This window comes from Indicator indicator, chromosome 40, assembly GCF_027791375.1.
Source record: "Indicator indicator isolate 239-I01 chromosome 40, UM_Iind_1.1, whole genome shotgun sequence".
Classification (NCBI taxonomy): Eukaryota; Metazoa; Chordata; class Aves; order Piciformes; family Indicatoridae; genus Indicator; species Indicator indicator.
In genome coordinates this window covers 746,764-769,464 of record NC_072049.1, presented here as the reverse complement: position 1 = coordinate 769,464, position 22,701 = coordinate 746,764, and the positions used below count along the sequence as shown (strand labels likewise).

General features: G+C 59.3%; 1 protein-coding gene across 1 annotated transcript in view; it reads right to left on the bottom strand.

Moving 5' to 3' along the window:
• ADAR (adenosine deaminase RNA specific) overlaps positions 1–19,694 on the bottom strand; it is a 34,187-nt gene extending 14,493 nt beyond the window's left edge. The window contains exons 1-10 of the mRNA XM_054396977.1: positions 18,898–19,694; positions 17,932–18,124; positions 17,693–17,850; positions 17,071–17,212; positions 16,665–16,882; positions 14,674–14,830; positions 9,942–10,113; positions 6,632–6,725; positions 1,449–1,580; positions 1,191–1,324 (exon numbers count right to left, since the gene is read on the bottom strand). Coding sequence (XP_054252952.1) covers positions 1,191–1,324; positions 1,449–1,580; positions 6,632–6,725; positions 9,942–10,113; positions 14,674–14,830; positions 16,665–16,882; positions 17,071–17,212; positions 17,693–17,850; positions 17,932–18,124; positions 18,898–19,679 — 2,182 coding nt within the window. The 5' untranslated portion in view covers positions 19,680–19,694. The remainder of the gene's footprint in view (positions 1–1,190; positions 1,325–1,448; positions 1,581–6,631; positions 6,726–9,941; positions 10,114–14,673; positions 14,831–16,664; positions 16,883–17,070; positions 17,213–17,692; positions 17,851–17,931; positions 18,125–18,897) is intronic.
• Between the last annotated feature and the right edge of the window lie 3,007 nt (positions 19,695–22,701).

The window sequence follows — 22,701 nt, the reverse complement described above, 5'->3', positions numbered from 1 at the left end:
CCAACCTAACTGATTCTGATCCTAAAGATCTCTCCCACCTAACTGATTCTGATCCTAAAGATCTCTCCCAGCCTAACTGATTCTGATCCTAAAGATCTCTCCCACCAACTGATTCTGATCCTAAAGATCTCTCCCAACCTAACTGATTCTGATCCCAAAGATCTCTCCCAACCTGATTCTGATCCTAAAGATCTCTCCCAACCTAACTGATTCTGATCCTAAAGATCTCTCCCAACCTAACTGATTCTGATCCTAAAGATCTCTCCCAACCTGATTCTGATCCTAAAGATCTCTCCCAGCCTAACTGATTCTGATCCTAAAGATCTCTCCCAGCCTAACTGATTCTGATCCTAAAGATCTCTCCCAGCCTAACTGATTCTGATCCTAAAGATCTCTCCCAGCCTAACTGATTCTGATCCTAAAGATCTCTCCCAACCTAACTGATTCTGATCCTAAAGATCTCTCCCAACCAACTGATTCTGATCCTAAAGATCTCTCCCAACCTAACTGATTCTGATCCTAAAGATCTCTCCCAACCAACTGATTCTGATCCTAAAGATCTCTCCCAACCTAACTGATTCTGATCCTAAAGATCTCTCCCAACCTAACTGATTCTGATCCTAAAGATCTCTCCCAACCAACTGATTCTGATCCTAAAGATCTCTCCCAGCCTAACTGATTCTGATCCTAAAGATCTCTCCCAGCCTAACTGATTCTGATCCTAAAGATCTCTCCCAGCCTAACTGATTCTGATCCTAAAGATCTCTCCCAGCCTAACTGATTCTGATCCTAAAGATCTCTCCCAACCCAACTGATTCTGATCCTAAAGATCTCTCCCAACCCAACTGATTCTGATCCTAAAGATCTCTCCCAACCCAACTGATTCTGATCCTAAAGATCTCTCCCAACCTAACTGATTCTGATCCTAAAGATCTCTCCCAACCTAACTGATTCTGATCCTAAAGATCTCTCCCAACCAACTGATTCTGATCCTAAAGATCTCTCCCAACCTAACTGATTCTGATCCTAAAGATCTCTCCCAACCCAACTGATTCTGATCCTAAAGATCTCTCCCAACCCAACTGATTCTGATCCTAAAGATCTCTCCCAACCCAACCCATTCTGTGAAAGTCTGGGAGGGGGGAAGGGGCCTGAGAGGAGGAGGAGGCCGAAGCCAGCCCAGCACTCACCATTCTCCACCTTGGTCCTCAGTTTGCCTTGTTTGGGGTTCTCAAAGAGAGGTTGGTGCTGAGCCTGCCCCAGCACCGCAGCCTGGTCAGTGCAGGACTTGTCAAAGAGAGCTCCATCTCCACATGGGGCTGTGCTGGAAGACAAACCCTGCCCAGGGTCAGCAGCCAGGCCAGGGCACTGCCAAGGGGGAGGGGGAGGGGGCTGCAGTGCCAGGGGCTGCTGTGCCAGCTCCTCCCCTCCCCCCTCTGCCACTCTACCTGACGTAGAGGTGGAAGGAGACTCCACTCTTCACCCTCAGCTTCCTCCCTGCTGCTGCTGGCTCAAAGATGCTCTGCTCTGCAGAGGCAGGGCTGGAGGGGTTGTACTTCAGCAGCTCACTGTAGAGGAACCTGGAAACAAAACCATCCCCAACCCCCTCCCAGAGGTCAAGAGGCTGCTCAGCTCCCTGCCCCACCCTGAGCCTTGTTTCCCCTCCCCTGCCCCACCCTGAGCCTTTTTTCCCCTCCCCTGCCCCACCCTGAGCCTTGTTTCCCATCCCCTGCCCCACCCTGAGGCTTTTTCCCCTCCCCTGCCCCACCCTGAGCCTTTTTTCCCCTCCCCTGCCCCACCCTGAGCCTTTTTTCCCCTCCCCTGCCCACCCTGAGCCTTTTTTTCCCCTCCCCTGCCCCACCCTGAGCCTTTTTTCCCCTCCCCTGCCCCACCCTGAGCCTTGTTTCCCCTCCCCTGCCCCACCCTGAGGCTTTTTTTCCCCTCCCCTGCCCCACCCTGAGCCTTGTTTCCCCTCCCCTGCCCCACCCTGAGCCTTGTTTCCCCTCCCCTGCCCCACCCTGAGGCTTTTTTCCCCTCCCCTGCCCCACCCTGAGGCTTTTTTCCCCTCCCCTGCCCCACCCTGAGGCTTTTTTTCCCCTCCCCTGCCCCACCCTGAGCCTTGTTTCCCCTCCCCTGCCCCACCCTGAGGCTTTTTCCCCTCCCCTGCCCCACCCTGAGGCTTTTTTCCCCTTCCCTGCCCCACCCTGAGCCTTTTTTCCCCTCCCCTGCCCCAACCTGAGGCTCCTCACCCCAGGAGCATCTCCTCAGCACCACCCCCCAAGGACCACCTCAACCCCCCCCAGGACCACCTCAACTCCCCCCCAGGACCACCTCAACGCCCCCCCAGGACCACCTCAACGCCCCCCAGGACCACCTCAACCCCCCCAGGACCACCTCAACGCCCCCCAGGACCACCTCAACGCCCCCCAGGACCACCTCAACCCCCCCCAGGACCACCTCAACTCCCCCCAGGACCACCTCAACCCCCCCAGGACCACCTCACCCCCCAGGACCACCTCAACGCCCCAGGACCACCTCAACCCCCCCCAGGACCACCTCAACTTGCTTAGGTGAGAGGTGGAGCTGAGAGTTCCTTCTGTGCCCAGGCTCAGCTGTGCCAGCACAGCCTGGCAGCCAGGGGGGGCAGGAGTCACAGCTGAGACAGACTGGGTGTGAGCCACGGCCCACTGGGATCCATGAGCCATGCTGGGATCCATGAGCCATGCTGGGATCCATGAGCCATGCTGGGATCCATGGCCCATGCTGGGATCCATGACCCATGCTGGGATCCATGACCCTTGCTGGGATCCATGACCCATGCTGGGATCCATGGCCCTTGCTGGGATCCATGACCCTTGCTGGGATCCATGGCCACTACTGGGATCCATGGCCCATGCTGGGATCCATGACCCATGCTGGGATCCATGACCCATGCTGGGATCCATGACCCATGCTGGGATCCATGACCACTACTGGGATCCATGGCCCATGCTGGGATCCATGACCCATGCTGGGATCCATGACCCATGCTGGGATCCATGGCCACTACTGGGATCCATGGCCACTACTGGGATCCATGAGCCATGCTGGGATCCATGACCCATGCTGGGATCCATGGCCCATGCTGGGATCCATGAGCCATGCTGGGATCCATGACCCATGCTGGGATCCATGGCCACTACTGGGATCCATGACCCATGCTGGGATCCATGACCCATGCTGGGATCCATGGCCACTACTGGGATCCATGACCCATGCTGGGATCCATGGCCCATGCTGGGATCCATGACCCTTGCTGGGATCCATGGCCCTTGCTGGGATCCATGAGCCATGCTGGGATCCATGACCCATGCTGGGATCCATGGCCACTACTGGGATCCATGGCCACTACTGGGATCCATGACCCATGCTGGGATCCATGGCCCATGCTGGGATCCATGGCCCATGCTGGGATCCATGGCCCTTGCTGGGATCCATGGCCCTTGCTGGGATCCATGACCCATGCTGGGATCCATGGCCACTACTGGGATCCATGGCCCATGCTGGGATCCATGACCCATGCTGGGATCCATGACCCATGCTGGGATCCATGGCCACTACTGGGATCCATGGCCCATGCTGGGATCTATGGCCACTACTGGGATCCATGGCCCATGCTGGGATCTATGTCCCTTGCTGGGATCCATGTCCCATGCTGGGATCCATGCCCCTTGCTGGGATCCATGTCCCATGCTGGGATCCATGACCCTTGCTGGGATCCATGGCCCATGCTGGGATCCATGACCCCCTGGGATCCATGACCCCCTGGGATCCATGACCCCCTGGGATCCATGACCCTTGCTGGGATCTATGGCCACTACTGGGATCCATGACCCTTGCTGGGATCCATGACCCATGCTGGGATCCATGGCCACTACTGGGATCCATGACCCATGCTGGGATCCATGGCCCATGCTGGGATCCATGGCCCTTGCTGGGATCCATGGCCCATGCTGGGATCCATGGCCCATGCTGGGATCCATGACCCTTGCTGGGATCCATGACCCTTGCTGGGATCCATGACCCATGCTGGGATCCATGACCCTTGCTGGGATCCATGACCACTACTGGGATCCATGGCCCATGCTGGGATCCATGGCCCATGCTGGGATCCATGACCCCCTGGGATCCATGACCACTACTGGGATCCATGACCCATGCTGGGATCCTGACCCACTGGGATCCATGACCCTTGCTGGGATCCATGGCCCATGCTGGGATCCATGGCCCATGCTGGGATCCATGGCCCATGCTGGGATCCATGACCCTTGCTGGGATCCATGACCCTTGCTGGGATCCATGACCCTTGCTGGGATCCATGACCCATGCTGGGATCCATGACCCTTGCTGGGATCCATGACCCTTGCTGGGATCCATGACCCTTGCTGGGATCCATGACCCATGCTGGGATCCATGACCCATGCTGGGATCCATGACCCATGCTGGGATCCATGGCCACTACTGGGATCCATGACCCATGCTGGGATCCATGGCCACTACTGGGATCCATGGCCACTACTGGGATCCATGACCCATGCTGGGATCCATGGCCCACTGGGATCCATGGCCACTACTGGGATCCATGACCCATGCTGGGATCCTGACCCACTGGGATCCATGACCCTTGCTGGGATCCATGGCCCATGCTGGGATCCATGACCCTTGCTGGGATCCATGGCCCATGCTGGGATCCATGACCCTTGCTGGGATCCATGGCCCATGCTGGGATCCATGACCACTACTGGGATCCATGGCCCATGCTGGGATCCATGGCCCATGCTGGGATCCATGACCCATGCTGGGATCCATGGCCCACTGGGATCCATGGCCACTACTGGGATCCATGACCCATGCTGGGATCCATGACTCATGCTGGGATCCATGGCCACTACTGGGATCCATGGCCCTTGCTGGGATCCATGAGCCATGCTGGGATCCATGACCCATGCTGGGATCCTGACCCATGCTGGGATCCATGACCCATGCTGGGATCCTGACCCATGCTGGGATCCATGACCCATGCTGGGATCCATGAGCCATGCTGGGATCCACGGCCCACTGGGATCCATGACCCATGCTGGGATCCATGGCCACTACTGGGATCCATGGCCACTACTGGGATCCATGACCCATGCTGGGATCCATGACCCTTGCTGGGATCCATGACCCATGCTGGGATCCTGACCCATGCTGGGATCCATGACCCATGCTGGGATCCATGAGCCATGCTGGGATCCACGGCCCACTGGGATCCATGACCCATGCTGGGATCCATGGCCACTACTGGGATCCATGGCCACTACTGGGATCCATGACCCATGCTGGGATCCTGACCCATGCTGGGATCCATGACCCACTGGGATCCTGACCCATGCTGGGATCCATGACCCATGCTGGGATCCATGGCCACTACTGGGATCCATGACCACTACTGGGATCCATGACCCATGCTGGGATCCATGACCCATGCTGGGATCCATGGCCCATGCTGGGATCCATGGCCCATGCTGGGATCCATGACCCATGCTGGGATCCTGACCCATGCTGGGATCCTGACCCATGCTGGGATCCATGACCCACTGGGATCCATGGCCACTACTGGGATCCATGGCCCATGCTGGGATCCATGACCCATGCTGGGATCCATGGCCCATGCTGGGATCCATGACCCATGCTGGGATCCATGACCCATGCTGGGATCCATGACCACTACTGGGATCCATGGCCCATGCTGGGATCCATGACCTCCTGGGATCCATGACCCATGCTGGGATCCATGGCCCATGCTGGGATCCATGACCCACTGGGATCCATGACCCCCTGGGATCCATGACCCCCTGGGATCCATGACCCCCTGGGATCCCTGCCCCGTGCTGGGTCCTGCCCTTGGGTCACCACAACCCCACGGAGACGCCAGGCTGGGGGCAGAGTGGCTGAAAAGTGCCCAGCAGAGAAAGATTTGGAAGTGTTGGTTGACAGCAGCTGGAGATGAGCCCAGGGGGTGCCCAGGTGGCCAAAAAGGGCAGCAGCAGCCTGGCATGGAGCAGCCCCAGGATGGGCAACAGGAGCAGGACAGCCCCCCTGGGCTGGGCACTGGGGAGGGCAGAGCTGGAAGCCTGAGGGCAGGGTTGGGCTCCTCAGTGCCAGGAGGACATTGAGAGGGTGGGGAGGGGGCAGGGAAGGGCAAGGAAGGTGGGGAAGGGTCTGGGGAAGAAGGAGAAGGGTCTGAGGGAGCTGTGGGGGTGGTGAGGCTGGAGAGGAGGAGGCTGAGGGGAGACCTCTGCAGCTCCCTGAGAGGAGGCTGGAGCCAGGTGGGCACAGAGATGTGGGAGAGCTTCTCCTGTGCCTGACCCTGAAAGGCCAAGAGGGGTCCTGGCTGCAGCCTCCCCTGCCCCACTCTGGGACTTCATTTTAAGCAGCTCAGAGGCAGCCTCTGTGCTCCTGGCAAGCTGCCTTTGGGGCTCCTCCTTACCTGAAGCAACTTCCCCCTAACTCCACAGCCCCCAGGGCAGGAGCAAGTGCTGGAGGAGGGGCAGCACCCCCTGGCAGGTGCCCCAAGGTTCTGCTGGGGGTTCCCCCTCAGCTCTCTCACCTGATAAAGCCTCTCCTGGAGATGATTTCTGCATGGCAGTCGTTGACTGTCTCCCCCTTCAAGCTCAGCTCCTCCCCCTTCACACAACGATTCCCTGCAGGGGGCAAAGGAAAAGGCAAGGTCAGAGGCAGCAGGCAGCTGGGGGAGGGGAAGGAGGGAGGGGGGGGAGGAAAGGGGAAGGAGGGAGGGGGGGGAGGAAAGGGGAAGGAGAGAGGGGGGGGAGGAAAGGGGAAGGAGAGAGGGGGGGGAAGGGGAAGGAGAGAGGGGGGGGGAAGGGGAAGGAGAGAGGGGGGGGAAAGGGGAAGGAGAGAGGGGGGGGGGAAGGGGAAGGAGAGAGGGGGGGGAAGGGGAAGGAGAGAGGGGGGGGGGAAGGGGAAGGAGAGAGGGGGGGGAAAGGGGAAGGAGAGAGGGGGGGGGAAGGGGAAGGAGAGAGGGGGGGGGAAGGGGAAGGAGAGAGGGGGGGGGAAGGGGAAGGAGAGAGGGGGGGGAAGGGGAAGGAGAGAGGGGGGGGGAAGGGGAAGGAGAGAGGGGGGGGGAAGGGGAAGGAGAGGAGGGGGGGGAAGGGGAAGGAGAGGAGGGGGGGGAAGGGGAAGGAGAGGGGGGGGGAAGGGGAAGGAGAGGGGGGGGGAAGGGGAAGGAGAGGGGGGGGGGAAGGGGAAGGAGAGGAGGGGGGGGAAGGGGAAGGAGAGGGGGGGGGAAGGGGAAGGAGAGGGGGGGGGAAGGGGAAGGAGAGGAGGGGGGGGAAGGGGAAGGAGAGGAGGGGGGGGAAGGGGAAGGAGAGGAGGGGGGGGAAGGGGAAGGAGAGAGGGGGGGGAAGGGGAAGGAGAGAGGGGGGGGAAGGGGAAGGAGAGAGGGGGGGGAAGGGGAAGGAGAGAGGGGGGGGAAGGGGAAGGAGAGAGGGGGGGGAAGGAGAGGAGGGGGGGGAAGGGGAAGGAGAGAGGGGGGGGGAAGGGGAAGGAGAGGAGGGGGGGGAAGGGGAAGGAGAGGAGGGGGGGGAAGGGGAAGGAGAGGAGGGGGGGGAAGGGGAAGGAGAGGAGGGGGGGAAGGGGAAGGAGAGGAGGGGGGGGAAGGGGAAGGAGAGGAGGGGGGGAAGGGGAAGGAGAGGAGGGGGGGAAGGGGAAGGAGAGGAGGGGGGGAAGGGGAAGGAGAGAGGGGGGGGAAGGGGAAGGAGAGGAGGGGGGGGGAAGGGGAAGGAGAGGAGGGGGGGGAAGGGGAAGGAGAGGAGGGGGGGGAAGGGGAAGGAGAGGAGGGGGGGGAAGGGGAAGGAGAGGAGGGGGGGAAGGGGAAGGAGAGGAGGGGGGGAAGGGGAAGGAGAGGAGGGGGGGGAAGGGGAAGGAGAGGAGGGGGGGAAGGGGAAGGAGAGGAGGGGGGGGAAGGGGAAGGAGAGGAGGGAGGGGAGGAGGGGGGGAAGGGGAGGAGAGGAGGGGGGGAAGGGGAAGGAGAGGAGGGGGGGAAGGGGAAGGAGAGGAGGGGGGGAAGGGGAAGGAGAGGAGGGGGGGAAGGGGAAGGAGAGGAGGGGGGGAAGGGGAAGGAGAGGAGGGGGGGGAAGGGGAAGGAGAGGAGGGGGGGAAGGGGAAGGAGAGGAGGGGGGGAAGGGGAAGGAGAGGAGGGGGGGGAAGGGGAAGGAGAGGAGGGGGGGAAGGGGAAGGAGAGGAGGGGGGGGAAGGGGAAGGAGAGGAGGGGGGGGGAAGGGGAAGGAGAGGAGGGGGGGAAGGGGAAGGAGAGGAGGGGGGGGAAGGGGAAGGAGAGGAGGGGGGGAAGGGGAAGGAGAGGAGGGGGGGAAGGGGAAGGAGAGGAGGGGGGGAAGGGGAAGGAGAGGAGGGGGGGAAGGGGAAGGAGAGGAGGGGGGGGAAGGGGAAGGAGAGGAGGGGGGGAAGGGGAAGGAGAGGAGGGGGGGGAAGGGGAAGGAGAGGAGGGGGGGAAGGGGAAGGAGAGGAGGGGGGGGAAGGGGAAGGAGAGGAGGGGGGGGGAAGGGGAAGGAGAGGAGGGGGGGGGAAGGGGAAGGAGAGGAGGGGGGGGGAAGGGGAAGGAGAGGAGGGGGGGGGGAAGGGGAAGGAGAGGAGGGGGGGGGGGAAGGGGAAGGAGAGGAGGGGGGGGGGAAGGGGAAGGAGAGGAGGGGGGGGGGAAGGGGAAGGAGAGGAGGGGGGGGGAAGGGGAAGGAGAGGAGGGGGGGGGAAGGGGAAGGAGAGGAGGGGGGGGGGAAGGGGAAGGAGAGGAGGGGGGGGGGGAAGGGGAAGGAGAGGAGGGGGGGGGGAAGGGGAAGGAGAGGAGGGGGGGGGAAGGGGAAGGAGAGGAGGGGGGGGGAAGGGGAAGGAGAGGAGGGGGGGGGGAAGGGGAAGGAGAGGAGGGGGGGGGGAAGGGGAAGGAGAGGAGGGGGGGGGAAGGGGAAGGAGAGGAGGGGGGGGGGAAGGGGAAGGAGAGGAGGGGGGGGGGAAGGGGAAGGAGAGGAGGGGGGGGGGGGAAGGGGAAGGAGAGGAGGGGGGGGGGAAGGGGAAGGAGAGGAGGGGGGGGGGAAGGGGAAGGAGAGGAGGGGGGGGGGAAGGGGAAGGAGAGGAGGGGGGGGGGAAGGGGAAGGAGAGGAGGGGGGGGGGAAGGGGAAGGAGAGGAGGGGGGGGGGAAGGGGAAGGAGAGGAGGGGGGGAAGGGGAAGGAGAGGAGGGGGGGAAGGGGAAGGAGAGGAGGGGGGGAAGGGGAAGGAGAGGAGGGGGGGAAGGGGAAGGAGAGGAGGGGGGGAAGGGGAAGGAGAGGAGGGGGGGAAGGGGAAGGAGAGGAGGGGGGGAAGGGGAAGGAGAGGAGGGGGGGAAGGGGAAGGAGAGAGGGAATACTGCAGCTTGCTTCCAAGTTTTACTTCCCCAGGCTGCTGAGCAGCAGCAGGACCCTGACTGTGCAATCCCTGCCCTGACAGGGGCCTCAGAGTGTGCTGAAGGGACAGAGGAGCTTGCAAACTGCCACACACCTAGGGGCAGTGTCCCCTCCTGGGTGAGTCCTCCACCCAGCCCTGAGGGAGGAAGCACAGCAGGAAGGGAGCTGGGGCTGGGAGAGGGTTAGGGTAGGGCTGGGGGCATCTGAGCTGCAGGGACCCAAGCAGCCCATGGCACAGCCTGGCCTGGCAGCAGTGCCAGCAAAGATTTAAGGGCAGTGCAGCTGCAGGCAACCTTCTCTTTTGTCCTCTCCCTTTCTCTTTCTCTCTCACCAGATCACTTCTGGCACCACCAGGCCAAGCTGAAGGAAGCTGTGGTGACAGCCAGCACCCAGCTGGAGCTGGAGAGGGACTCTTAGGAGGGAAAGGAAGAGCTCAGGGCTTGCCCTACCTGTCCCAATGCTGACCACCACTCCCAGGCCTTTGTTTGCCTTCCTCATGATGATGGCAGCCAGGATCTTCCTCCCCAGCAGGCTGTGCTGGATGCCAGCAGTGAGGGTGATGAAGCACTGGTGGCTCAGCATGGCCAGCTGGTCATGCAGGGTGCTGCCACTCACAGGGAGCTGCAGGAGAGGGGAAAAGGAGACCAGGAGACATCAGCAGCAGGCCATGGAGCAGAAGAGCTCAGGAAGGAGGCACAACCACCCCAAGGAGGCAAAGGCCAAGAAGGGCGGGAGGGAAAGGCCAAGAAGGGGAGGGAGGGAAAGGCCAAGAAGGGGAGGGAGGGAAAGGCCAAGAAGGGGAGGGAGGGAAAGGCCAAGAAGGGGAGGGAGGGAAAGGCCAAGAAGGGGAGGGAGGGAAAGGCCAAGAAGGGGAGGGAGGGAAAGGCCAAGAAGGGGAGGGAGGGAAAGGCCAAGAAGGGGAGGGAGGGAAAGGCCAAGAAGGGGAGGGAGGGAAAGGCCAAGAAGGGGAGGGAGGGAAAGGCCAAGAAGGGGAGGGAGGGAAAGGCCAAGAAGGGCAGGGAGGGAAAGGCCAAGAAGGGGAGGGAGGGAAAGGCCAAGAAGGGGAGGGAGGGAAAGGCCAAGAAGGGGAGGGAGGGAAAGGCCAAGAAGGGGAGGGAGGGAAAGGCCAAGAAGGGGAGGGAGGGAAAGGCCAAGAAGGGGAGGGAGGGAAAGGCCAAGAAGGGGAGGGAGGGAAAGGCCAAGAAGGGCAGGGAGGGAAAGGCCAAGAAGGGCGGCAGGGAAAGGCCAAGAAGGGCGGGGAGGGAAAGGCCAAGAAGGGCGGGGAGGGAAAGGCCAAGAAGGGCGGGGAGGGAAAGGCCAAGAAGGGGGGGAGGGAAAGGCCAAGAAGGGGGGGAGGGAAAGGCCAAGAAGGGGGGGAGGGAAAGGCCAAGAAGGGCGGGAGGGAAAGGTCAAGAAGGGCGGGAGGGAAAGGTCAAGAAGGGCGGGAGGGAAAGGTCAAGAAGGGCGGGAGGGAAAGGCCAAGAAGGGCGGGAGGGAAAGGCCAAGAAGGGCGGGAGGGAAAGGTCAAGAAGGGGAGGGAAAGGTCAAGAAGGGGAGGGAAAGGTCAAGAAGGGGAGGGAAAGGTCAAGAAGGGGAGGGAAAGGGGCTGGAGAACAAGGGCTGGGGAGGAGCAGCTGAGGCTGAAGAAGAGGAGGCTGAGGGGAGACCTTCAGGGTCCCTGCAGCTCCCTCAGAGGAGGCTGGAGCCAGGTGGGCACAGAGATATGGAACAGCTTCTAGGGTGAGGGGGGGTTGGAACGAGATGATCCTTGTGGTCCCTTCCGACCCTGACTGATTCTAGGATTCTCCTGAAGCCTTCCCCAGCCTGATCCAGGAAGGCCAAGAGGGGCCCTGACTGCAGCCTCCTCAGCTGCACCACCAGAGGAGCAGCTGAGGGAGGGCTGGGAGTGGTGAGGCTGGAGAGGAGGAGGCTGAAGGGAGGTCTCTCAGGGTCTCTCCAGCTCCTGGAGCCAGGTGGGGCTTGGGCTCTTGTGCCAAGGGCCAGGATAAGAGGAGATGGCCTCAGGTTGCCCCAGGGGAGGTTCAGCTTGGCCATGAGGAACAATTTCTGCCCTGCAGGAGTGGTCAGGGACTGGCCCAGGCTGCCCCAGGGAGGTGGAGGAGTCCTCATCCCTGGGAGGGCTTCAAGAAACCTCTGGCCATGGCACTTGGGGTCAGGGTTTGGTGGCCACGGTGGGCTTGGGTTGCTGCTTGGCCTCAATGGTCCTGGAGACCTTCTCCATCCACCCCAATCCCCTGCTTCTGAGAGCCAGTTTGGAGCTGGGGGCAGGGCAGGGCTGGTGCCATGCCAAAGGGAGAGGGGGGGGGAAAAAAATGGTTCAGGTTTTTTTGGTTTTATTATTATTTTTCAGGTGTTTCTGGGAAAACCTGGAGCAAAGCTCCTCCAGGTTCTGCTGGCTGGGAGAACACCACTGGGGCCAAGGCCAAGGCCAAGCTGTGCTCCTGGCAGGCAGCAAAGATGGGCTGAGGGAATTAGCCTCCTGAGATTGCCAGGGGAAAAAACTCCCTTCCCAGGAAAAAACCAAACCAAACCAAACACCAAACCAAACACCAAACCAAACACCAAACCAAACACCAAACCAAACACCAAACCAAACACCAAACCAAACACCAAACCAAACACCAAACCAAACACCAAACCAAACACCAAACCAAACACCAAACCAAACACCAAACCAAACACCAAACCAAACACCAAACCAAACACCAAACCAAACACCAAACCAAACACCAAACCAAACCCCAAACCAAACCCCAAACCAAACACCAAACCAAACCCCAAACCAAACCCCAAACCAAACACCAAACCAAACCCAAAACCAAACCAAACCAAACCCAAAACCAAGCCAAAAACCAAACCAAGCCAAAAACCAAACCAAGCCAAAAACCAAACCAAGCCAAAAACCAAACCAAGCCAAAAACCAAACCAAGCCAAAAACCAAACCAAGCCAAAAACCAAACCAAGCCAAAAACCAAACCAAGCCAAAAACCAAACCAAGCCAAAAACCAAACCAAGCCAAAAACCAAACCAAGCCAAAAACCAAACCAAGCCAAAAACCAAACCAAACCAAAAACCAAAACCAAACCAAACCAAACCCAAACCCAAACCCAACCCAAACCCAAACCAAACACCAAACCAAACACCAAACCAAAATCCAAACCAAAAACCAAACCCAAACCAAACCAAAAACAAACCAAAACCAAACCAAAACAAAACAAAAAAAAAAAAAAAAAAAAAAAAAAAAACCCAAACAGAACAGATCCATCCTGGGCTGATTCCCAGAGCCTCAGGGAAAAAAAAACAAACCCTGCTCCTGGCTCTGCAGGAATCCTTGCTCCATGCTGCCACTGCCCTCCTGCAGCACTGCTGACAAATCTTCCCTGATGGCTTCTCCTCTCTTTTCTTCTTTTTTTTTTTTTTTTTTTTTTTTTTTCCCCTCCCATCTATTTCCAGCCACAGCTGCCCTGAAGCAGCCTGGAAGGAGGCTTGCAGAAATCACAGAGCTCTGCTGTGTGATTTAAAAAGAGCAGAAAGGGCTTAGGACAACCAACCCTGGGCTGCTGCAGGAGGCTGGGAAGGAGCTGACACAGTTTTGTTCTGGGTTTTAATGCAGAGGGAAGGGATTGGGAAGGAGGAGAAGGCCAGAAAAAAAAAAAAAAAAAAAAAAAAGACAAAGAGAGTGGGGGGGAGGGGGGGGGGGGAAAAATGAGCCTGGGTCCTGCTCCACACCTGGAAGAAGTTGATCTCACTTAAGCCCTGAAGCAAAAGGGCCTAGCAGGGAACATTTGGGCCCTGGGGAAGCATCAGCTTGGGGTGGGTTGGAAGGGAGCTCAAAAACTCAGCCAGTTCCAACCCTCCAGCCACGGGCAGGGACACCTCCCACTAGCCCAGGTTGCTCCAGGAACTCATGGAATGGGTTGGAAGGGAGCTGGAAGAGGATCCAGTTCCAAACCCAGGCTGCTCCAGGCACTCAGGGAAGAGGTTGGGTTGGAAGGGAGCTTGAAGATGATCCAGTTCCAAGCCCAGGTTGCTCCAGGCACTCATGGAATGCTTTGGGTTGGAAGGGAGTTGGAAGAGGATCCAGTTCCAAGCCCAGGTTGCTCCAGGAACTCATGGAATGGGTTGGAAGGGAGCTGGAAGAGGATCCAGTTCCCACTCCAGGCTGCTCCAGGCACTCAGGGAAGAGGTTGGGTTGGAAGGGAGCTTGAAGATGATCCAGTTCCAACCCTCCAGCCATGGGCAGGGACACCTCCCACCAACCCAGGTTGCTCCAGGAACTCATGGAATGGGATTTGTGTTGGAAGGGACCTTGAAGATCATCTAGTTCCAACCCCAGGTTGCTCCAGGAACTCATGGAATGGGTTGGAAGGGAGCTGGAAGAGGATCCAGTTCCAAACCCAGGCTGCTCCAGGCACTCAGGGAAGAGGTTGGGTTGGAAGGGAGCTTGAAGATGATCCAGTTCCAACCCTCCAGCCATGGGCAGGGACACCTCCCACCAACCCAGGTTGCTCCAGGAACTCATGGAATGGGATTTGTGTTGGAAGGGACCTTGAAGATCATCTAGTTCCAACCCCAGGTTGCTCCAGGAACTCATGGAATGGGTTGGAAGGGAGCTGGAAGAGGATCCAGTTCCAAGCCCAGGTTGCTCCAGGCACTGATGGAATGCTTTGGGTTGGAAGGGAACCTTGAAGATGATCCAGTTGCAAGCCCAGGCTGCTCCAGGCACTCATGGAATGGGATTTGTGTTGGAAGGGATCTTGAAAATGATCCAATTCCAACCCCAGGTTGCTCCAGGCACTCATGGAATGCTTTGGGTTGGAAGGGACCTTGAAGATCATCCAGTTCCAAGCCCTCTGCCATGGGCTTGCCATGGCAGAGGGCTTGGAACTGGATGATCTTCAACCTCCCAGCATCCCAGGATGCTCAAGGCCTCATCCAACCTGGCTTTCAACACCTCCAACCTGTTCCAGTCTCTCCCCACCCCAACTGTAAGGAAGTTTTCCTCCCAACCTCCTCTTTCAAACCTGCCCTCTCCGAGGGGTTTTGCTGCAGGAGCAGCAGGGGGCAGCTCTGGAGGAGGATCCACTTCTGTGCTAGAGGAAGAGGAGGATCAACCCTCAAGGCCTGTCTGGGGAGGAGGGAGAGGAAGTTTTTTTTTACCTCAGTGATGTTCATCCCCTCCAGGCGTTCGTTCCTCTCAGTCTCCCCAATGAGGACCCTGAGGGCGGCGTCGGCTGCCTCCTGCTTGCCTTGCTTCTTGCTGTGGGCAGTGACAGCAGGGAACCAACGACCTCCAACCTTTGCCTGATAGACAAACCTGCAGGGACAAGGCAGGAGAGGCTCTGAGAAACCTCTGGCAACCTCAGCTGAATCCTCTGGGAGAGGGAGGAGGAGGAAGAGGAGAGGGGGACCGCGGGCGGGCGGCCACGAGGAGCAGCTCAGCCTTGAGGCCGTCTGGAGCCGCAGCGAGGAGCTTCTGCTCTTTCTGCAGGCCAACAGAAGGGTGCAAAGCTCCTTCTGGAAGAGGAGGAACAGATAAAGGGGTGGCTTGATTGGCTGCACCCAAAGAGTGGCTGCCAGCGGCTCCGTGTCCCAAAGGATTCCCTCAGGGATCGGTGCTGGGACCAGGCTCGTTCAACATCTTTGTCGCTGCCATGGACGCAGGCATTGAGTGCACCCTCAGCAGGTCTGCTGAGGCCACCAAGCTGTGTGGTGCAGCAGAGAGGTTGGAGGGAAGGGATCCAGCCAGAGGGAGCTGGGCAGGCTGGAGGGAAGGGATCCAGCCAGAGGGAGCTGGGCAGGCTGGAGGGAAGGGATCCAGCCAGAGGGAGCTGGGCAGGCTGGAGGGAAGGGATCCAGCCAGAGGGAGCTGGGCAGGCTGGAGGGAAGGGATCCAGCCAGAGGGAGCTGGGCAGGCTGGAGGGAAGGGATCCAGCCAGAGGGAGCTGGGCAGGCTGGAGGGAAGGGATCCAGCCAGAGGGAGCTGGGCAGGCTGGAGGGAAGGGATCCAGCCAGAGGGAGCTGGGCAGGCTGGAGGGAAGGGATCCAGCCAGAGGGAGCTGGGCAGGCTGGAGGGAAGGGATCCAGCCAGAGGGAGCTGGGCAGGCTGGAGGGAAGGGATCCAGCCAGAGGGAGCTGGGCAGGCTGGAGGGAAGGGATCCAGCCAGAGGGAGCTGGAGAGGCTGGAGGGAAGGGATCCAGCCAGAGGGAGCTGGGCAGGCTGGAGGGAAGGGATCCAGCCAGAGGGAGCTGGGCAGGCTGGAGGGAAGGGATCCAGCCAGAGGGAGCTGGGCAGGCTGGAGGGAAGGGATCCAGCCAGAGGGAGCTGGGCAGGCTGCAGAGCTGGCCCCAAGCCAACCTCAGGAGGTTCACCAAGACCAAGGGCAAGGTCCTGCAGCTGGGTCAGGGCAATCCCAAGCACAAATCCAGGCTGGAGAGCAGCCCTGAGGAGAGGGACTTGGGGGTGCTGGGGGATGAGAAGCTCAACAGGAGCCAGCAGTGAGCACTTGCAGCCCAGAGAGCCAAGCAGAGCCTGGGCTGCAGCAAGAGAAGTGTGGCCAGCAGGGCCAGGGAGGGGATTCTGCTCCTCTGCTCCACTCTGCTGAGACCACAGCTGGAGTACTGCATCCAGTTCTGGAATCTCTATTACAAGAGGGCTATGGACATGCTGGAAGGTGTCCAGAGAAGGGCCACCAGGATGAGCAGAGGGCTGGAGCTGCTCTGCTGTGAGGGCAGCCTGAGAGAGTTGGGGCTGTGCAGTCTGGAGAAGAGAAGGCTCCCAGGAGACCTTCTTGTGGCCTGCCAGGATCTGCAGGAGGCTCCAAGAAAGCTGGGGAGGGACCTTTGAGCGTGTCAGGGAGTGACAGAACTGGAGGGGAATGGAACAAAGCTGGAAGTGGGGAGATTCAGACTGGATGTGAGGAAGAAGTTCTTCCCCATGAGAGTGGGGAGAGCCTGGAATGGGTTCCCCAGGGAGGTGGTGGAGGCTCCATCCCTGGAGGTGTTCAAGGCCAGCCCGGACGAGGCTCTGGCCAGCCCTGAGCTGGTGTGAGGTGTCCCTGGGCACGGCAGGGGGGTTGGAACTGGCTGATCCTTGTGGTCCCTTCCAACCCTGCCTGATTGCATGGTTCTGGAGAGGTGCAGTCACTCACTTGGGGTCATGGGGAGGTCCTGACTGGTCAATGAGCTTGAACTCAGCAGCGAAGCCGTTGGAGCGAGCGTACTCCAGCAGCCCACTGACGGGGTTGACGTTCAGGTACTTGATGAGGTCCCCAACACCTTTGGATTTGGAGGTCTTGCTGTCATCCAGAGTGGTGATGTATGGGCCGGAGCTGTGGCTGGCCTGGTCCCCCTGGGGCTTCAGGAAAGGCTTAGGGCAAGGTGAGAGAGGAGAAGGTTAAAGTGCTGAGGAGCTGAGGTTGTGCCAAGAGCGCACAAGCGAAGCTCTGCTGGAGCCAGCGCCTTTGTGGGGTGAAGAGGAGATAAAGGAGGGGGGAGAAGGGAGGGAAAAGGCCACCCCCAAACCCTTGGGGGGTCACCTCAAGAAGCTCTTTGTACCTGCTCAGGCAAGACCTGAGGCAGAGACTCTCCAGAAAGAATCTTCACAGCAACTTCGGCTGCCATCTGCTTTGCTCCCTTCTTGCTGTTCCCTACCACGGCAGGGAAGATTTGGTCTCCCATTTTCACACAGTAGCTGAACCTGCCAGGACACCACAGTGGTCAGCAGAGCTGTGTCCCCAGCTGGTTTCTGAGTCCCTTCTCCCCTTCCCCCACTTCCAAGCCAAATCCATCTGGATTACCTCCAGCTTCAAGCTGTGGACTCGAGAGAATCAGGTGGGTGAGACCTTGAAGCTCAACACTTCCAACCCTGAACCCAAGCACTGCCCCAGGGCACCACCAAACCATAGCCCTCAGCACCACATCTCCAGGGCTTGGAAACCATTCCAGGGGTGAGGACTCCACCACTGCCCCAGGCAGGTAAGGAAGAGGCCTGGAACCTGCTCCTGGGCTGGCAGAAGAGAGAGCTCCCAGTCTCTGGGGAAGGGCACTGGGGTTGGTCTCCTCCTGGAGGCCTTGGGGGAGCTCTTTCCAGACTCTTTGGCTAAGAGCAGCACTCAGGTTGCAGGGGGAAGGTATCAGGAGAGGTTCCCTCCCCAAAACCACCTCCAAGCTGCCATACCTGGGGTCATGAGGAGGCCCTTCCTGAGAGAGCAGCTGGAACTCGATGGAGTTGCCTGACTTCTGCCCATACTCCATCAGGACACTGATGGGATGCTTCCCAGGGAGCAGCTGGAGCTGAGCTGCTGCAGGTGAGGCTTCAGGCTCTGGGTGCAGAGACTGCAGCAGAGAGGTGAAGGAAATGACTGCCAGGCTAAGCACTCCCTGCCCAGCCTCCCCAGCCAGGAGCAGAGGACTCACCAGCTCCCCTTCAGAGTTGGTGGAGGGAGGTTGCTCCTCACACTGAACCCCACCATGTCCTCCTCCTCCATTCTCTGCCTCACTCATCAGGATCTTCATGGCCTTGGCTGCTGCCTCCTGCTTGGCCAATTTCTTGCTGCCTGCTTCTGCTGGTGGGAACCTGCGACCGTTGATCACTGCCTGGAACTTAAACCTTGGGGAGAGAAAAAAAAAAAAAAAAAAATACAAAGAGTCAGCCCCAGGCTGGAAGGGACCTCAAAGCTCAACCACAGTGCCATGGGCAAGGACACCTCCCACCAGCCCAGCTTGCTCCAGGCTCCATCCAACCTGACCTTGAACACCTCCAGGCTTTGGAGCCTCCACAGCTCCCCTGGGCAAGCTGTTCCAGTGCCTCCTGACCCTCCTGGGGAAGAATTTCCTCCTCATGTCTCATCTCAGTCCAGCTTCTGCCAGGCTGAAGCCATCCCCTCTCGTCCTGGCACTCCAGGTCTTTGCCCAAAGTCCCTTCCCAGCTCTCCTGGAGCCTCCCTTCAGATCCTGGCAGGCTGCTCTAAGGTCTCCCTGGAGCTTTCTCAGCCTGTCCTCACAGCAAAGGTTCTCCAGCCCTCTGACCATCTTCATGGCCTCCTGTGGACCCTCTCCTCTTGTGCTGGGGGCCCCAGAGCTGGAGACAGCTCTCCCCCTGTCCCCTTCAGCTCTGGAAATGCAGCTCTAAGCTCTCCCTGGAGCCTTCTCAGCTCCAACTCTCCCAGCCTGTCCCTACAGCAGAGCTTCTCCAGCCCTCTCATCATCTTCATGGCTTCCTCTGAACCCTTTCCTCCTGAGTTGAGGCCCCAGAGCTGGACACAGCTCTCCTCCTGCCCCCTTCAGCTCTGGAAATGCAGCTCTAATCTCTCCCTGGAGCCTTCTCTTCTCCAGCTGCTTGAAGCAGGAAGCTCAGGGGTGGGGACAGGGAAAGGTTCTTACCGTGGCTCGTGCGAGGGTCCAGTCTGCTCCAGCAGGGCAAACTCACAGTGCTGGGAGGTGAACTGGGAATACTCAGTGAGGCCACTCACAGGGTTCTTCTCCTGACAAGCCATCAGCTTCTCCACAGGGGTGCAGGGGAAGGCAGTCTCATAGTGGGCAGCATAAGCAGGGCAGGGCTGGCAGTTCATGATGGCCTCCGACTCGTTGGGCTGCTTGGCGATGGTGTTGAGGTTGTCCGGGATGTCGTCCGTGGCCCACTTGGCATCCTCAGAGTTGTCATAACTGCTCAGGCTGGAGAATTTGCCCTTGGGGTCCTCAGGCAGGGCTGCATCCACCTCACTGCCATCGCTCTGCCCCACGGACTGCTGCCCATTCTCCAGGCTGCCCTCCTCCGAGGTCACCGCCGGGGAAGCAGCGGCGGTGGCGGCGGCGGCAGAGGAGGAGGAAGGGGAGGTGGTGGTGGTGGTGGTGGTGGTGGTGACAGCAGCAGCCACCTCTTGAGGACAAGGAGGAGCGAAGGGAAGGGGCAGCTCTGCCTCAGCTGCCTGCGGCAGCGTGCTGGCCTTCAGCCTCAGCTGCATCCTCTCCCTCTTGCGGTCGGTGAGGGCCCAGCGGGGGGGGTTGGTGTTCTGCTTGCGGACGTCCCCCAGCTTCTCCAGGGCGCTCAGGAAGGCGTTGACGTCCTTGGCCCTGGAGAAGCCAATGCCCTTGGCCAGGTTGAGGGCTGTGCTCTCCTCCACGCTGAACAGGTAGTTGCAGATCTTCTCCTTGGTCTCAGCCATCCTGGGGTCAGCCTCGGTCTGGCTCCTCTGCCTTGCTGCTGCTGGGAGGTCCTCGGCGGCCGGAGCTGCGCCGGGGCCGCTTGGGCTCCGCTCCCTGGCGGCGCTGGGGCTGCTGATCCTCCACAGCGGCGGCGGCCCCTCGGCCCTCTGCAGCTTGCCCTCTCTGAGGAGCTTGTAGAGAGTGCTGTTGACCTTTTTCTTTGGGGCTTGGAGCTTCCTGGTGAGGTCATGAACAGTGCAGCTCCTCCCCTGCCCCAGCCGCCTGAAGACGCTCAGAACCTCCTGCTCCAAGTCTTTGCCGGCCAGCGACAACCTCTGGAAGCTCAACCTGATGGTCTCAGAATCCCTCTCTGGGTTCTGCTGCTGGCGGGGGTGGTGAGCTGGGGAATGACGTAGTGAAGTCTCTGCCCAGGGGTGCTTGCTGGGGGCCCTGTGCCAACCTGCTCTGCCCCAGCCGGGGGTGGCAGAAACCGCGGCCCCGAGGGCTCCGCCGCGCGAGGCTTGGGGCGGTCCCGGCGGCCAAAGGGCTTCGGTGTCCTGCTCCGCCGGCAGCTGCTGGGGCAAAAAGGTGCCCTGGTTAGTTCCTTGCAGGGTACCAGGGTGGTTAAAGAAACCTGAGGTGGTTCTGGGGTGGTGGTGGTGGTGGTGGGGGTTGGACCAGCTGAGGGAAGAGCCTGGGGCGGCACCGCTGCTCATAGCGCAGCGCCGAGCCGCGCGGGGGGAGCTGAGGTCCCCTCTGCACCCTCCCGTGCTGAGCAGGCACCTGCCAGGGGGAGAGAAAACAAAGAGAGCTCAGAAGCTGTGGCCACCACCCCAGGGGGGCTGCAGGGAGAGGGCTCAGGCAGCTGCCTGCTGCCAGGGCACGGCCAGCACCCACTCAGCTACGGGTGGGCTCCCACCGCCTGTGGTTGGACCTCAGCGTCTCTAGGTGGACTCCCAACGTCTGTGGTTGGATCTCAAGATGGATTTCTAACATCTGTGGTTGGACTCCCAACATCTCTAGGTGGACTCCCAACATCTGTGGTTGGACCTCAAGATCTCTAGGTGGACTCCCAACGTCTGTGGTTGGACCTCAAGATCTCTAGGTGGACTTCCAACATCTGTGGTTGGACCTCAACATCTCTAGGTGGACTCCCAACATCTGTGGTTGGACCTCAAGATCTCTAGGTGGACTCCTAACATCTGTGGTTGGACCTCAACATCTCTAGGTGGACTCCCAACATCTGTGGTTGGACCTCAACATCTCTAGGTGGACTCCCAACATCGGTGGTTGGACCTCATCATCTCTAGCTGGACTCCCAACATCTGTGGTTGGACCTCATCATCTCTAGCTGCACTCCTAACATCTGTGGTTAGACTCTCATCATCTATGGTTTGACTTCCATCATCTATGGTTGGACTTCATCTATGGTTGAACTCCCATGACCTGTGGTTGGACTCCCATCATCTATGATTGGACCTCAACATCTGTGGTTGGACTCCCATGATCTGTGGTTGGACTCCCATGATCTGTGGTTGGACCTCATCATCTCTAGGTGGACTCCCATGATCTGTGGTTGGACCTCATCATCTCTAGGTGGACTCCCATGATCTGTGGTTGGACTCCCATGATCTGTGGTTGGACCTCATCATCTCTAGCTGGACTCCAATGATCTGTGGTTGGACCTCATCATCTCTGGCTGGACTCCAATGATCTGTGGTTGGACCTCATCATCTCTGGCTGGACTCCATGATCTATGGCTGGTCTCCTAACATCTGTGGTTGGACTCCCATGATCTGTGGTTGGACCTCATCATCTCTAGCTGGACTCCCATGATCTGTGGTTGGACCTCATCATCTCTAGCTGGACTCCCATGATCTGTGGTTGGACCTCATCATCTCTAGCTGGACTTCCATCACCTATGGTCAGACTTCATGACCCTAAAGGTCTTTCCCAACCCAAAGCACTTCTATGCTCTAAGGTTGCTTAGCCTGAAGAAGAGGAGGCTGAGAGGAGACCTCTCTACAGCTCCTTGAAAGGAGGCTGGAGGTGAGGCTGCTCCTCCCAGGACAAGAGGAAAGGGCCTCAAGCTGCACCAGGGGAGCTTTAGGTTGGGCAGGAGGGAAAAGTTTCTTCACTTTAAGAGTGGTCACCTCCCCTGGAGGGGAAGCTGCTGGCACAGGGCAGAGCTGCAAAAAAAAAAAAAACAAAAAAAACCAAAAACCTTCCAGCAGCTTTCAGACCTCACACTCAAAGAACCCCAAAGAGTCTGAACCCCCTCCTGGCCATGATGTGCCCCCAGGAGGGAAAGCAGCACAGCAGAGGAGAGGCAAAGGGGTGCCAGGCTGGGAACTGGGTGCCAGGCTGGGAACTGGGTGCCAGGCTGGGAACTGGGTGCCAGGAGCAAGGTTTTTGGGGGCTGCAACCCAAATTTCCCTCCTGTCACACAGGCCTGTGCCACCCCCCTGGGGTGCAGGATGTTGACTCCAAGCTCTGATTAGGCTTTTAAAAGAGAAGCAACCCAGCACAGGGCAGATTTTGTGTCTTTAGGATATTCAGATCCTTCCTTGGCAAGGGCTGAGAGGCTAAAACCATGCAACTGATACCTGCTGCTGGGTCACATCCTACCTGCTGCCCAGCAACCTCTTGGAAGTCCTCTGTCCTCACAGCAGAGTTTTTCCAGCCCAAGCCTCATCTCCATGCAGCTTCTTATCTTTGATCAAACACCTCAGGGCCAACTCCTAATTTTCCCTTTCGTTAAATAAGTTCATTAAGAGCCTCCAACTGCACCCAGCTACCACCACCACCACTTCTCTCCTAGCAACCCCGCCAGAGATGAGCTCTGCAAAAAGGGAGGTCCCCCTCCTCCCCACTGCCCTCCTAACTCAGGGAATTCGTTTCCTGAGCTGAGCAGGCAGGAAAAAAAAAAAGGAAAAAGGTGCTCAAGAAATGCTCTTACCTCGATCTCATCCAAACTCCCTTATTCTGTGAGACAAGAAAAGGGGAAAAAAAGGGCAAGCCCGGCCGGCTGAACATGCCCCG